This window comes from Acyrthosiphon pisum, chromosome A1, assembly GCF_005508785.2.
Source record: "Acyrthosiphon pisum isolate AL4f chromosome A1, pea_aphid_22Mar2018_4r6ur, whole genome shotgun sequence".
Classification (NCBI taxonomy): Eukaryota; Metazoa; Arthropoda; class Insecta; order Hemiptera; family Aphididae; genus Acyrthosiphon; species Acyrthosiphon pisum.
In genome coordinates, this window is record NC_042494.1 from 133,556,469 (window position 1) to 133,571,702 (window position 15,234).

At 26.9% G+C, this 15,234-nt stretch overlaps 3 protein-coding genes across 3 annotated transcripts in view; 2 read left to right on the forward strand and 1 right to left on the reverse strand.

Annotated features, from left to right (window-relative positions):
- The window catches only part of LOC103308638 (ataxin-2 homolog), a gene marked incomplete in the record, with an annotated part of 47,026 nt that extends 44,118 nt beyond the window's left edge, over positions 1-2,908 (forward strand). The window contains 2 exon segments of the mRNA XM_029488360.1: positions 1-806; positions 2,510-2,908. Coding sequence (XP_029344220.1) covers positions 1-806; positions 2,510-2,586 — 883 coding nt within the window.
- LOC100160951 (glycosylated lysosomal membrane protein B) lies at positions 2,863-8,714 on the reverse strand. The gene is made up of 6 exons (XM_001952087.4): positions 8,325-8,714; positions 7,995-8,246; positions 7,073-7,267; positions 5,842-6,066; positions 4,252-4,535; positions 2,863-4,183 (listed from the first exon to the last, which is right to left on the reverse strand). The coding sequence occupies exons 1-6, from the start codon at positions 8,391-8,393 to the stop codon at positions 4,015-4,017; spliced, it is 1,194 nt and encodes a 397-aa protein (XP_001952122.2). The 5' UTR covers positions 8,394-8,714; the 3' UTR covers positions 2,863-4,014.
- Positions 8,715-8,911: 197 nt separating this feature from the next.
- Positions 8,912-15,234, forward strand: part of LOC100167778 (anaphase-promoting complex subunit 1) — a 19,852-nt gene continuing 13,529 nt past the window's right edge. The window contains exons 1-8 of the mRNA XM_016807322.2: positions 8,912-9,076; positions 9,159-9,272; positions 9,326-9,484; positions 11,487-11,727; positions 12,356-12,450; positions 13,061-13,217; positions 14,571-14,704; positions 14,761-14,894. Of these exons, the coding sequence (XP_016662811.1) occupies positions 9,249-9,272; positions 9,326-9,484; positions 11,487-11,727; positions 12,356-12,450; positions 13,061-13,217; positions 14,571-14,704; positions 14,761-14,894 (944 nt within the window). The 5' untranslated portion in view covers positions 8,912-9,076; positions 9,159-9,248. The remainder of the gene's footprint in view (positions 9,077-9,158; positions 9,273-9,325; positions 9,485-11,486; positions 11,728-12,355; positions 12,451-13,060; positions 13,218-14,570; positions 14,705-14,760; positions 14,895-15,234) is intronic.

Genomic DNA, 15,234 nt, shown 5'->3' on the forward strand with positions numbered 1-15,234 from the left:
ACAAATACAATCCCCGCAGATACAACAATTGCAGTCTCCACTTCCTCAACAATTACAAACCCAACAGACACAAGTGCAAATATCACCACCGCCTCAATCGCAACCAACACAATCGCAATTGCAACCACCACAATCTCAACCACAGCCCCCTCCAGTCATGGTGCCGCTACCTCCTTCTATTCCACCAGTATTGGGATCAGATTCGCCTTCAAATGTTGTTTCATCAACTACAGAATCACCACCGAAATTACCAGAAACTAAAGCTTATTCTGCTCCTTCAACTCAACCATACCCACCATTATCACAGTCTTACACTCAAGGACCTTCATTTCAACTGTCACAGAACTCTCAAGTTAATGTACCAAATGTGTATCCACCAAATCAAGCTCCATCTAATGCTGCTCCTCCGCAACATCAACATTCAGGTATGATGCAGCCTCCTCAAATTCCCCCTCCATCATCTCAAGGAACACCGTCACCAACTCCATCAACTGGATTTCCTCCATATCCACAACAGCAACCTTATACATCTCAAGCAATGCCACCCAGGCCTTATACTTACCCTCCACAACCGTATCCTCAGTATACACCCCATCCATATTATCATCAAGCTCCTTATCAACAGTATCCGCCACCACCTCCACGCGTGGCATATCCTCAACAAATAGGTACTGTTAATCAAGATACAAATCAACCACCGCTTGAAAATATATATAACGCACCTTCAATTTCTGGACCATCTGAAACATCTAATGATGAAAATAAGCAATTAATTGATGAAGTGAAATCTACTGAACCAAACACAGGTAATTTAAAATGATGTATCACAAAATTTAAATAAAATCAAAATTACTTTAACATACTTATAAATTAATTAGCAGATTTTTTTGAACTAAACTATGTTGAATTTTTAAATGTAGGTATGTATTAAGATAATAGTGCATTATTTATTACCATTTCTATCAGTATTTCAAAGTAAATACAGTTTTGTCATTCTATTATCTTTGGTTAAGTTTAAATTCTGAGTGGAGCAATGAATATTGAATGAATTGATTTTACAATGCGTGTTATTTTAATTATTTATTTATATTTTTTTTGTCCGTCATCACAGTTTGAAGCAGTAAAACTGCTTCGGTTTTCTTCAACATTATTTTTTTCGATTGGAAAGTGTGTGTAGTTAGTGCATTTGGGTGATCAAAATTTAAAATTTCCAATAGTTTTTAAAAGCACCGGAAAAAATAAAATAAAAATTAAGGAAACCGGTATTTTTTACGCAAAATCAATTTTGGTTTTTGGCGTAACTCTGAAGCAACTGACCATAGATACATGAAATGTTCACTGTTTGTATATATTAGCTTTTTCTATACACCGTAAAATTTAGAAAATATTTTGATTCGTTTTGAGCTGTTTATGGACAATTTAATTTTTATAGTTTTTTCTTCTATATATGTCAATACAATTTTATGCATTGGATCAAAAAGCTTGAAAATGATTCTACGGAAGTAGGTTATCCTGTAACCAAAAAAATCTTAAAAATATACAAAGCTTACAAAAACAGTTGTTTTTTTTTAGTTATTTTAAGTCAAAATTTGGATGAAATTTCATATTCAATAACCAAGAATAACGATTCTAATTATTTTTTGTAATTTATTAATATTAATTCAACTTACTGACTATGGTATTAATAATAAGTGATAACAATATAAATATACTATGAAAAATCCTAGACTGACAAACTGTCTCCGCCCAGACTCGTTTTTCGTATACAATGATATCAGATCATCGAATTATAATTGAATACCATTCATTATATAGAGCGGACATCCACTTCCCCACTTTTTTTATTTTTATTATTTGAAATATAAGCTACATCGTATGCTTATCCGTAGCATTTACGGTTCATAGTTAATATTACTAAATTTTGTTTTTGTATACCTACTGTATATTTTGTACCATACAACATACTAAACAAAAACTGCAAGATTTCTTCTTTAGATTAGATGTTAATTTCGATAAGTGAAATCTATAAGAGTACTGTGTTCTACAATATACTGTTTAAATTCATGTTAAAGCATTATAAAAATAATATTCCAAGTAAAATAAAATTTATTTTTGCTGTGAATGTTTTAAGAAATGTTTAATAAATTAGTAAGTTTTAACTTCAACGCTCAACTGTAAGTTTGATCCAAATTATGATTTAAATTTCATATCATATTAGATTATTCCATAATTTTTCACGAATATATTATACATATATATTGGCTTTTTATATTTTTGCCAGGAAAATCTGTAAATGTCTGTTGATTTACTGCTAAATATTTCTTCAAACATGTATTTTTGATCCAGAATAAAAATTATGATTATATAAGATATGATTTGTTTTTCCCTCAGAAATAAAAGAACATATTATTAAGATAGTATTTTACAAGTTTTTCCCCTTGAGTAAATTATAGTTAAATTAATAGTAAAATCTATTTATTTTTTTATTATAACATTTGTATGTCAATAGCTCATGAGAAACCGGTTGAACCAGAAGAAACAGTACCTCAACCATCTTCAGCAAAACTCGATGAAGTTTCACAATAATATATTTATAAGTACTAAATAATTTAAAAACATTTTTTGTTATCTACTTTGTACTAAGTTTGAAAAAAATAGCATTGATATTGTATCATAACTTTTATTGAAAGTATTTTCATTTTATAATTATTAAGTCAGTTTAACAAAAAAAATTTTATTATAATTAAAATATAATATTATGGGTAATGGTTTTAATACGCTAAATTGTTTTCTTTTTCTTTTTAAACTTATTAGCTGTATGAAGTCTGTGTTAAATTTGTAACATATTTTTAATAACCCCAATTCATTTGTAATTTCATATAATGTTATTAAAAATATATATGACGTATACAATTGTTTTTAATCAAACAGTTTGTACATAATAAGCATATAATTATCAGTTTCTGGCAGGAATACAAATTTAATATTAGTGAACTGTAGAAGTTACAAGCATTTACATTAATGCAGTACAAAAATAAAATATATTAATGTAATAGTAATAAGTATATAAGATGATAATAGTAAGATAATAAATTCTAAATGTCTCACCAGAAAAAATATATATTTTAAGTTAGCAAACAAAAATATTATATTAATGAGTAAATACAAAAATAAATACACTGATTTATATTTTATTTTTTTCAGTCCCTTCAATCACAATATTTGTATTTAAGTATTTTTTACATGATAATACAAAATTTACATTAAAAACAATTTTACACTTGTAGTGTTTACAAAAATATAACCTACAAGGTAAATAATTTATTGTTATTGCACAATCATGTATAAATACAAATTTTATTTTATCAAATAAATCAATGAATGTATTAAAGAAGATAAAGCAATATTTAACTTCAATAACCATTAAAATAAAAAGTTAAACAATATTCTTGAATGAAAGTTTCATATAGTCAACGTTCAGTTAAATTGAAAAGAAACTTCAATAAATTTTAATTGTGCATACAATATATTATTTTATGAATTTTATCAATAAATAAATACAATTTTCAAATGACTTATTTTTATAAAAATAATTATTAACAATAACCTGTATAATATACTTAAAACTAAAATAATTATCAGAATAAAGTATTTAATTGAGTAAATATCCTAATTTAAACAAGTTATACATGTCAAATAATAAATAATTAATTCTACAGTTATTAACATTACAGTTTATATATTTTTATCAAAGATATTTGAATATAAAGTAATATGTATATATCTGCAATATTAGTTTATAAATAATTACGCTGAATTGTTTAGTTATGTACATCATGAAAAATAATGATTGTCATATTATGAGTAACTATAAATTAAATCTGGAATGAAGTGTCATAATAATATGTTAGTCAAAAACCTACTTAAAATATACAGGACTAAGATATTTAAATCTGAGCATAGGATTTGCTAAATTAGTAAGCTGTGTTAAATATAATAGGTACTTGTCAAGATTTATTTACCATAAATTATGGAATTACGTTTACTAGACATCCAACGCATAAAAATACAAAATATAAGAATCATAGTTATACTCAACAGTAATAAAAGGCTAGCGATAATTGACAATTCAAGAAAACCCATAACTGTTTGGGGAGGTGCACCTATTCCTACCAAAAAGGTCCTGAAAATAATAATGTTTTGTTAATAAATTACAGTAAATAAATTAAAAAATAAAAATATATAACTTACCAATAAGTATAATTAGATTTTGCATAATATTCATCATTGGGCTGTCCAAAAGATACATTAATTGACTTCAAAAGAAGCTGAGAATTGTTACCAAATAATGAATTCCCGTACATGTTATATAAAGGAGTGTTAATCCAGTCGTTTTCAAAGGGATGATCATGAACATCATACTGAATTGTGGAAGAAGAATTCAATGCATGTGTATTTTCTGCTTTATATATTACTGGTTTCCAACTTAGAAAACCACCTCCTTCCACATCTCCTTTTGCATTCAGCAAATAGCTCTAAAATATTCACAAGATATCAGTAGATTATTAAGAAGATTTTAACTTTTCGTTCACTTGGTATTACAAATACATAATTTTGTAAGTTAACATTTGAAATAATCAGTAATTAATCTATGAGTTATATGATATCAAACTTAAAAACATGATGAGCTATAATCAAAAAATTTTATTTTCAAAAAGAACAATAATATTATCTTTAATACTGAGCATAAATATCATTTGGCGGACCGTCATTTTTCATACTGTATCTATTAACATGGTACATGGGAGTATACAACATAAATGACCCAATTACTCAATTTATCATATAATAATATGACTGTGGAAGGTGTTGAGCAAATGTAGCAATACAGAATAACATTTATGATAAATTATAAACTATACTAATGACACTTGTTAAATTATTCTAACAACCAAGATGTAATGTTTAAAATTATTGAACCGTTAAATTGTATGATTGAGGTATAAAAACAAACAGACTAATTTAAAATTTACTATTAAAGAATATTTTAACATTAATTAACTACATTAAAAGTTGATCAATTATCATACTTAAGTAATCAACGTAAAATAGTTTATTTGAAATTCAAAATTGCATTAATATTATTATTTGAACATGCTATCCGTCGGGTAATTTTTATTATTTTCATGCTTGATTGGGAGGGGTAAAAATATAAAGAATAAATCAAAACATTTATTTTTGTTTTACAATTTTTTATTAATTTATAACTGCAAATTATTTAAAGTACCTATATTTAGTTATTTTTAATACAAAATTGTGTTTTTTTCGATTTTAATTTAAAATAAAATAAATAATAGTTAATAATATACAGAATATCAGCGTATTTGATTATGTATGGGAAAAATTTACCAAATACATTACAAACCGTTTTTGCAGCAATCAAAAATACACCAATTAAATATTACTTCACTGACTCCAATCAGTAATAAAGTTAGATAAGCATTATAACAACTATACAATTACTTGATTTTCTGATAAGTTTTAAAAGAATAATTTTTATGGAGAAAATTATTTATACCAATAGAAAGTTAAATACAATTTAAAAAAAGAAAAAAAAAAATGTTTTTATATTAAATTATAACTAAATACAATTTGGTAATACAATGACTATGTCAATGCCAGTCATAATAATTGTTACTAATTTTATGTTTTATTTTTTTTTTTTCATAATAAAAATTATTATTGTTCTATATCATTTTATCTTTGTAATTTTATCATAAGTATTATTGACTCATAGCTTAAATAATTTGTATATAATAATAGTACATTTTATTAACTTACTAAAAATGTGCCACCAGAGAGTTTATCATCTGAAAATGTATTGCTTGATAATTCTTCAGACTTATTGAATGGAAAAGAGCTACTAGTAAGTAACTCAACTGCAAAGCGTGATTTCGTAAAATTTGTATTCAAATTATTAAGTGTAAGTGTTAGTTCTCCGGATTCAGGAGTATGAACAAGATGCGGCAACTTAGACCCGGTACCTTTTTTCCCACATACTTTGAACTAAAAATGAATAAAATACATATATTAACACCAAAATCATAATTTATTAGAAAGGTATAACACAATATTTAGAATATATTATTTAATATATTCATGAATCAAAAAATGTAATAAATTTAAATTTATTGAATGTTAATACACAAAAAAAAAATAATAACACTAACTTGAAATTGTTCATTAATTTATGTTGAAAATAAAAGGAGTTATAATAAATATAACACAATAAATTTGGTTTACATAGGTTCAAAATAAAATAAAATGACATTTTTTTAATATAGTAACCGAAAGGACCAAATAAAATAAAAGTAACTATTAATAAGTTCACTGCCGATGACACCAATTGGCATCATGTACATTGTTATTGAATGTACTACAATTTGGTCAGCTTTAAATTTAAACTTTTAAATTCTTGTATTATTTCATAAGTATGGGCAAGTAGTACATAAGTATTTTAATTTTTCAACTTATTTTAAAACCTTCATTTTCTCAGCGTCAAGACAAGTGTACTCAAATATGATCCGCAGTTAACATATTAATGAAAGTTTCGTGATAGATTTAATATTATTTTTTAAATTTGACATTTCTGGGGATATTTATTTTTAAAGTTGAATACATTTATAGAGCTAATTTATGTTAAACGTTAATATTTGAAAAGTTAAATGATTTATTTTCTAAGTGTTTAAATAATATAATAAGTTTTAAAATTTAAGCAAACTAATAGAATATTAATATTTAATAGTACAAGAGTAGTTACATCTGTGGATAAATATGGCTAGACATTCAATTTTATTTAAATAATAATAATAAAACATGAGTAGGTAGGACTATATATTTTTATTTTTTTTATATTAGGTACATCCAAATTAAACATCTTGATGTTTTGTGTTATTAAATTTTAAAATTAATAAATATTCAATTGAAAATTGTCATACTGTTCATAAATTTCTTTTATCATCAATTAATTTTATTCATAAATGAGCTCAAGGACAGTATCATGAGTTCTTACCGTAATAGATACAATACCAGTTTTGTTAATGCCCGGCCCTCTATATGAATTAGCAGATAGAACAATCTCTACAGATTCATTATTATTGTTTATTGATTGAGTTGTATTCCAATTAAATTTCCTAAAATCCATTTTTTTGAAATTATCGGCATTTTCCATATTTGCTGTATCATTTACATCATTGAACTCATACAACTAAAATTAAAATATAGTATATAAGTTATAATAATTATACATTTTTATTTGATTTGTATTAAGGTACTATACAAACAATAAACTTAAATGTTTTTAGCAATATATGTAATTTACCTTGTTAAGGTATAAATAAAATTATATGTTCAAAATAATATTTAAAGTACTGTTAATAGATGTAGTTCAATTAAGCCGTTCTGTCCATGTACCTTGGTTTTTATACATATTACTTGTTGTGTTAAGTGTGTACAAATTTTAAATATAATTTAGTTCTATGCAGGCTGTTATGAAGTATGTTCTATCTACTTAAAAGTAATATAATTATTTCAATTGAATCTTATAATTTAAACACGAGGTAACAAATCCAGGTCTAAGAAAATGTCTTATAGATTATTCCCAAGATAGTTTACAATAATTTTAAAGTTTTAAAGAATTAGATTAAGAAAATCAAATTGCAAAATCTTTGGATTCTAAAAATACTTAATGAAATAAAAATAACAAATTATCATTTACCAATAACTATTCTAAGTCTAATGACAATTGTTATACAATTTACATAACTTAATTAGTAGACAATTAATAAAATATGACGATTACAGACTGGAAAAAAACAGTATACCTACATATTAAAGACACTTAGGGTACCTAGGTATATAAGTGTAATATATTTTGTAACTTTAAAAATATAAATTCACTGTAGTGTATCGTTAAACTTGGAATATAGGCTTACATTATTGAAGACAGATGCAAACGTATACAGCGGAGACTCTGTAAACTTTATGTCGTTGGCCCGATCTGTAGTATAGTTCACTTGAATAATGGCATCTTTGTTTGTGGTTATAACAACCAGCGATGGTTTTAATGTGGCATCCAGTAAAAAATGAACAGTATCGTTATCACCATCAGCGCGTATATATGTAAGTTTTGATAATTTAGAACAATGATCCTCCATCATACATCCCGGATTGAATTCAGCGTGCAACTATTCAATTAACAACATTTTATTTATTGGTTGTCACAATAACAATATCCTTAAATAAGATTTGTTAGAAAAAATTACCTTTCTATCGGCAACCACAGACGTGGTGAATACCGTCATAATGAACACAATGGTTTTAAGCGCTTTCATTTTTTCGAACACAATTAAAAGGAAGAAAACGGACTGAACGCACTACAGTGACTACTTCACAAATTGGCAAATTTGAAATCGCGGCAACTTAAATTTATTGACTTGTCAGTTGTTTGAGAAGAAACGAACGAAAACAATAATAACAGCGACAACTCGACCTATTGCACCTATTGTTCTATTAATAATTGTATTATGTTTACTCATTCAATTGGAATTGTAACCGTCATTGGACAGCCAACCGCCGATAATGGAAGACGCATTCGGGCATCTCGAGTTCGAACAAAAGTGTTACGGTCGTTGCGTGACCGCCAGCTGCAGCTGCAGGCTTCTAATATATATATATTATACGATATTATATTATTTATTATTGTTATTATCAAATATTTTAACGATAAAAACTGTAAAATCCACATAATATTCCCCTTCCAAGACCGTTTAAACAATATTATTATTTTACACACGGCCACACTGTGTAATGTTTATTGTTAATTGTTTTGTTTTCTTATCAAACGATGTTGATAATCCCCGGTAATTCCGTAATTTCAAATTTCGAAAAACGTGATTGTCGTATATCGATTCATATCATCACTGAATATTAAATCGAAAATAATAAATATGAATCCCGTGATCCCGTCAAATTCTATAGTAAATAGTGGTCAGTACCGTCCACTAAGGACTGTCTAGTGAGTCAAGTCAATCCCTTTCATTATTATATTATCGCTTGGCGTTGATTACTGATTTTCAATTTGTATTATTGTTAAACAGTTAACACCCGTGGATCGTATTGCGCTCGTAGACTATCCATATTTGTTTCCGATTATTTCGAATGCTTTAAATCTGGATGAATATAACACAATGTTAGCCGCCACCAATCCACAAGTAAGTAATTCCTGACTTTTGCATATCCCGGATATTAATAACAATAATTTCAGGTGTTCATACCTTTTGGGCGGCAACATGTAAAAAATAGATTCATTGGTGAAGTGAATACTCCATCAGTTGGATATTACGATCGACCAGAACTCCATGCTGATGAATTTTTGTCAAAAACAATAACTGATCTATCTTTGGACACTTCAGATAATACGCATGTATGTATTCTTATTATTGTTAAGCTAACTTCAATAATATAATTACTTTAATAACAGTAGGTAAAAAAATGATAGGTGTAAGAAGTTAAATAATTAGATAGTAAACTATTTACCTCTTTCAGATTTCCAAACATTTCTACACTGATCATAAATAATGATTTACAATAGTAGAACTTGAGATGTTATTTCCTGATTGAGTTTTATGCATTTAAATTAATATTATCATATATTTTACATCATGAGTTTGAAAATGTAGCAAAACATAACAATATTTTTTTTAAAAAAAAACAATATATTTATGTGTTTAAAAATAATTGTGTCTGGTTATCAGTCATCAACGATGTAAATCAAATATGGCTGTGCAGATCTGCGTGTGGCTAATATAGTATGGTGGTCTGATACCATTACATTTATTTCAATATAAAATTGTAAGTCTAAATTTTATTGACTAGTCATTAGTCATCTTCAGCAAAATCTGCTGAAATGTGTTTTAGTTCATGGTTCAAGTGTCAAGACTTCATTGTTAAAAGAACAAAATTGTAAATTGTTTGTACATCTTAAAATATTCATAACTCGCTTTAAAATTAAAATATAATAATAAGCCTATGAGATTGTCTATATAATAATCTTACCTTTAAATTTTATAGTAGGTCAATTCACTCTAATTTTCAAACTAATAGAACTACATGTGTTCTGCTGTCAGTCTATCAGAGTATTCGTAAAATAGATTTTTATAATAGTATTTTAAAAGTATTTTTAATACTTTTTTACTCGAATACTAGTATTAGTATCTTAATACTTTTTTCAAAAGTACTTTTTACAAGACTGTCTGCTGAGCATACAGTTTGCTAAGTTATGCACTTGTAAGACGGATACAACAAATTTCAGTGTAACGTCCTCTTAAATGAGAAGTCTTAATAAAAACATTAAAATATAAACATCTGTATGTTACCTATAGGTTATCTATATAAATATAACACAAAAATTATTTCTACCTAGGTCCAACCTGGGTTGGATCTCAAACCGGGATTTTGAGATTTAAATGCGATAGACGTTCTGACAGCCTATGTTACAAAATATATTTTTGTTATTTAAGTAATTAATTTTTTTATTGGACATTACTATTATAGGTAGTAGGTTTAATGCATTTTTGAGAAAACAATTGAAATTGAAAATGTCATTGTGTGTATACAACATAATAATATACTTTAAAGTTACCCACAAAGAATATTTTTTAAATTGCAACAAAATAACTAAAATTGTTATTTTTTGTTCATATACCTAATTTTGAACTTAAAATATCTATAAAAAAAAATAAATGTTAAAATATTTTTTAGATTTGTTGGTTACAGTATACACTATTAATAAGAAATTTTGTTTTAAAATTTCAATCCTTAATTATACAAATTAAATACTACATTTTTAACTACAAAACAATTTGTACATTTTCAATAATCTGATGAATTTTGTTGAAATTTGTACTCTAAATGCTTATAAAAAAAAAGCAATCATGACTATGTATCTTAAATACTTATCGTCTGCTATTACAACAACTTATGAGGAATCTTGTATTAAATTTTCATATTTTGACCCAACGAAAAACATGTTATTGATATTTATAGAAAAAAACTAAAATAAATAATAACAATAAAGTAAAGGCGGTCAGTTAAAACATTGAGCAATGAAGACTGGTTGATAGTTGTCAATGTCAACCGATTGTGTTCCATCATTTTTACAGAGATAAAAAGGTATGGGTTGTCACCTTTGTTCACTATTTTTCTTCCGAAATTTAGCATATTACTTTAAAAGACAACAAGAAAATTAGATATCTAGGTATAGTCTAATATCTTGGCCAGAACCTTTTGAAAATTGTTTCATAGCTAAATAATTTATTTTAATAATTCTTTGACTTCTTATGAATTATATTTTTTATTAGAAAGCCTAGAAAATGTCCACCTAAGATTTTTTTATTTTTTATTATGACATTTTTATTTTATTGTAGTCCCAAGAAAAATTTATTTTGAGAGAAAAAGATGGAGCTGAGGAAGAATTATATGTTTCTGGTAAAATTGTAGTGCATAGCCGAGGAAATGCTTGTAAATCTGCTGCTGATAAAGAAGACTATACTCCAAGCTGTAGATCACTGATCTGTACTTATACAATGGAAACTAATGTCACACATGCTTTATGGAGTAAATTCAATGTTTCACCAGAAGTAAATGATAGTGAAATAAAACCTGAAGGTATATCCCATCACTTATAAATACAATCATATAATAGTGGTTCTGGTATTATATACTAGGGATGGGCCGATACTAGAACCAATACTCGATATCAGATTTATCGGTATCAGTTTTTTTTTTAAACCGATATTTGAACCGATAAATCACACTGGTATAAAAAAAAATCAAATTTGCTTTGAATCCATATATTTTTTTCATATTTAATACCATACTTGATGCCATAGACTTGCTTAAATACTTGGTGCTTATCACTTAATTAGTGAACCAATCATTTTATATTCATACAGAATAATAGTTTTTTAACTAGTTTCATTTTGTCCCCCTACCCTCTGAAAATTACCCTAAGGTCACCCATGGGAAGGCCTAATTATATAATATATTGTTATTTGTTAGTATTCCACTAAGATGGTAAAATCAAAAACTAAATTTAAATAAATTATAAGTAAATGTTAAAGGGAGTACATATTATTACCTATAAATTAGGTATTAGGTGTTTAAATATTAGTTTATTATTTTAGCTTTATATTTCTGCTATTCTACCACATTTCATCCTTTACTACCAGTATCTTTTCTTTTTTATAAATTAAATTAAAAATAATTTTTAATCATTGTACATATTATTTTATAGAAAAAATAGTTCCATGCATATGTATAGTTGATGCAAAAAAAATAAGTTTATATTCTGAAGGAGGAGATGTTTGGCATACACCATTATATTTTAAGGTATGTTATCGAAATGAGTGCTCATTATCACATAGAGCAGATTTGTAATAATGTACATACTTTGTATTATATGTATAGAAAGCACAAAATATGTTTCATGAAGATGTGATTAAAAATACAAACTATCATACACCATATTTTCAATGTTAACATTTTTTAAAGCATATTTTACAATTTTAAGGTCAGATTTACTCTTTTATGGCATATTGAACAATTGTGTTGCTAATGCAAAACTGATAATTACAAGAAAGATTTTAATTTAAAATGCCAACTCAAGTTGTAGAAGTAAAACAGATTAATTCAAAGTCTACCTACCTAATTATTTTATCATACATTTTTATTCTATTTATTTGTTTTTAAATTTTAACAAACCCAAAAATAAATAAATTAATAAATATTGCTTTAATTTGTTTCATATTAATATAAAACCAAAAATTCATACTCTTTTTAAATACAGTTTTTATGAGCATAGTTTGCCATCTTTTGATTTGATTTTGGTTTTGAACGCATATTTTTCAAATCAATATTTGATGATTAATTTTTAAGTGCGTTTAAATCAAAGCACTAATATTGTCACAAATCACAAATATTAAAATTTGAATTATTTTAGGTAACATCTGTTTGGAATACAAGTTTTGGCATACTAATTGAAAGAGATTTAGGTCAAGTGCCTATTGATATGACAGGAAAATCTTTACCATTGCCTACTATATACTCATTGAGTCAACCGTTAAAAGAAGTTTTGCCTTTGTTCTTATTAAAACAAGGTATTTATTAATATTTAAATTATCTATTACTGTCCAACAATAGAACACGCCATGGCCCAATAAAAATTGATATGTTCAACCCAACCCGCATGTTACCGAGCCTCACCAGTTATTCCCACCAAGACTACCATATCAGCAAAGGTTTTAATCGGGTGGAGTTGGTTAAAATCTGCTGGGCTTGCAGGTTACTTTGAGAGAGAAATGAGGCCTCCCTACCTCAGTGAATGCTATGCCGTCACAGAGAATATGTCGTATTATACTCAAATATTAATCTATGGAATCAACAATATTCGGAAAAATAGTTATTTGATAATAATATATTGAGTTTAGTTTTGATTGGAATATATTGATCAGAACAGACAATTGCTGGAATTACGATACTTGGAACTGACATTTATTGGAATTATTTGATTTAAAACAATCATTTTATTGGGATTCTCAAATTTTGGGATACACATTAATTGAATCATCAAATTTCAAATATCGATCAGAATAGACAATTGCTGGAATTACGATATTTGGAACCGACGTATATTGGAATTATGTTATTTAAAACAATCATTTATTGGGATTCTCAAATTTTGGGATACACATTAATTGGAATCATGTATTTTTTGTTTCATTAACGTATCATTCCGTCAAATGCCTGTTCTGACAAAAAATGTTCAACGATACATAATATTTAACACAACAATTTTTCCTACGCTTAAATTCCGTAAAATGTCTGTCCCACGTAAAATAATTCCGATAAAATATAAGCGTCTTTAATGTTTATTCCGAGTAATAATTGTTCAACACTTTATTGATTTCATGTACTGTTTACTTCATCAATGTATCATCCCATCTAATGTTTGTTCTAAAAAACAATTTTCAACGATACATTATTCAACATAACAATTTTCATGTACATATCATTCAAAAATAATATTTTCCTACATTCACATTCCGTAAAATATCTGTTACGCGTGAAATAATTCGGATAAAATATTGGCGTCCCCGTTAGAGTACATACACAGAACTAGCGTATTCTCTAGTTGGACAGAGTATATACTAAGGGTTTTCCACTTGTATGTCGCGGCTCCTATGAGTGGGGTGTCTGCAATTATTATCAAGGAAACCATGTCCGCAGAAGAAAATAAATACTTAAAAATCAGAAGAGCCGTGGATTCAAGAAGGTTGAAAACCCCTAGTATAATATTCTATGTATTAGTTATTACTTATTGTTCTACCATACATTAGAATTGATACATAATATAAATAAAACTATATTATATCATTAATATTGTGTATTAATTAACATCACTATGTATTGTACGGGATGGAAAATTTAATTTATTTAATTCAATTTTGTAGGAAGTGTATTACAGTATGCCAGAGATTGTTTAACTACTATAGTTTTCACCAGTATTGAGTTTAATATATGTTTAATGTATGACATTTTAAATGGTCTACACAGTGTATGGAAGATCAGGAAGCCTACGACTGAAGTAAACTATTATGTTTTATGAAGATTCATTTTTATTTTTTTATCCATGTTATATAGGAATGCAATATTATGTGTGGTCAAGATTCGATATATTCTACAACAACAAATCCATCATATATTCCCAGTAATAGTAATCAGATGAATGCTATGTCGAGCTCATTAGTAGCTGGCTCAGGGTTTCTATCTGATAGGCAAGTACAGGGTGATTCTTTTAACTGCAAACAATAAACACTCATTATCTCAAAAAATATTATCTTTTTACAAAATATTTTTTTTTGATACTTATCGGTTATCGCGACTTCCGCGACTACTCAATTCTGTTATCTCGACTACTATATAGTACTATCCAGCACGGTTGTAGATATTTAATAAGTGTTATAATAAGTGCCGCTGACTGTGTAATCACTGCCCATATACTATGACATAACTTGCCCTGTAACCTACTTAAGGTGGTGTTGCATAGCAAGTTGAGGGATATTTTCGATTTACGGAGCGGAGCGACGAGTGCCGATACACGCGTAATATCTCTGA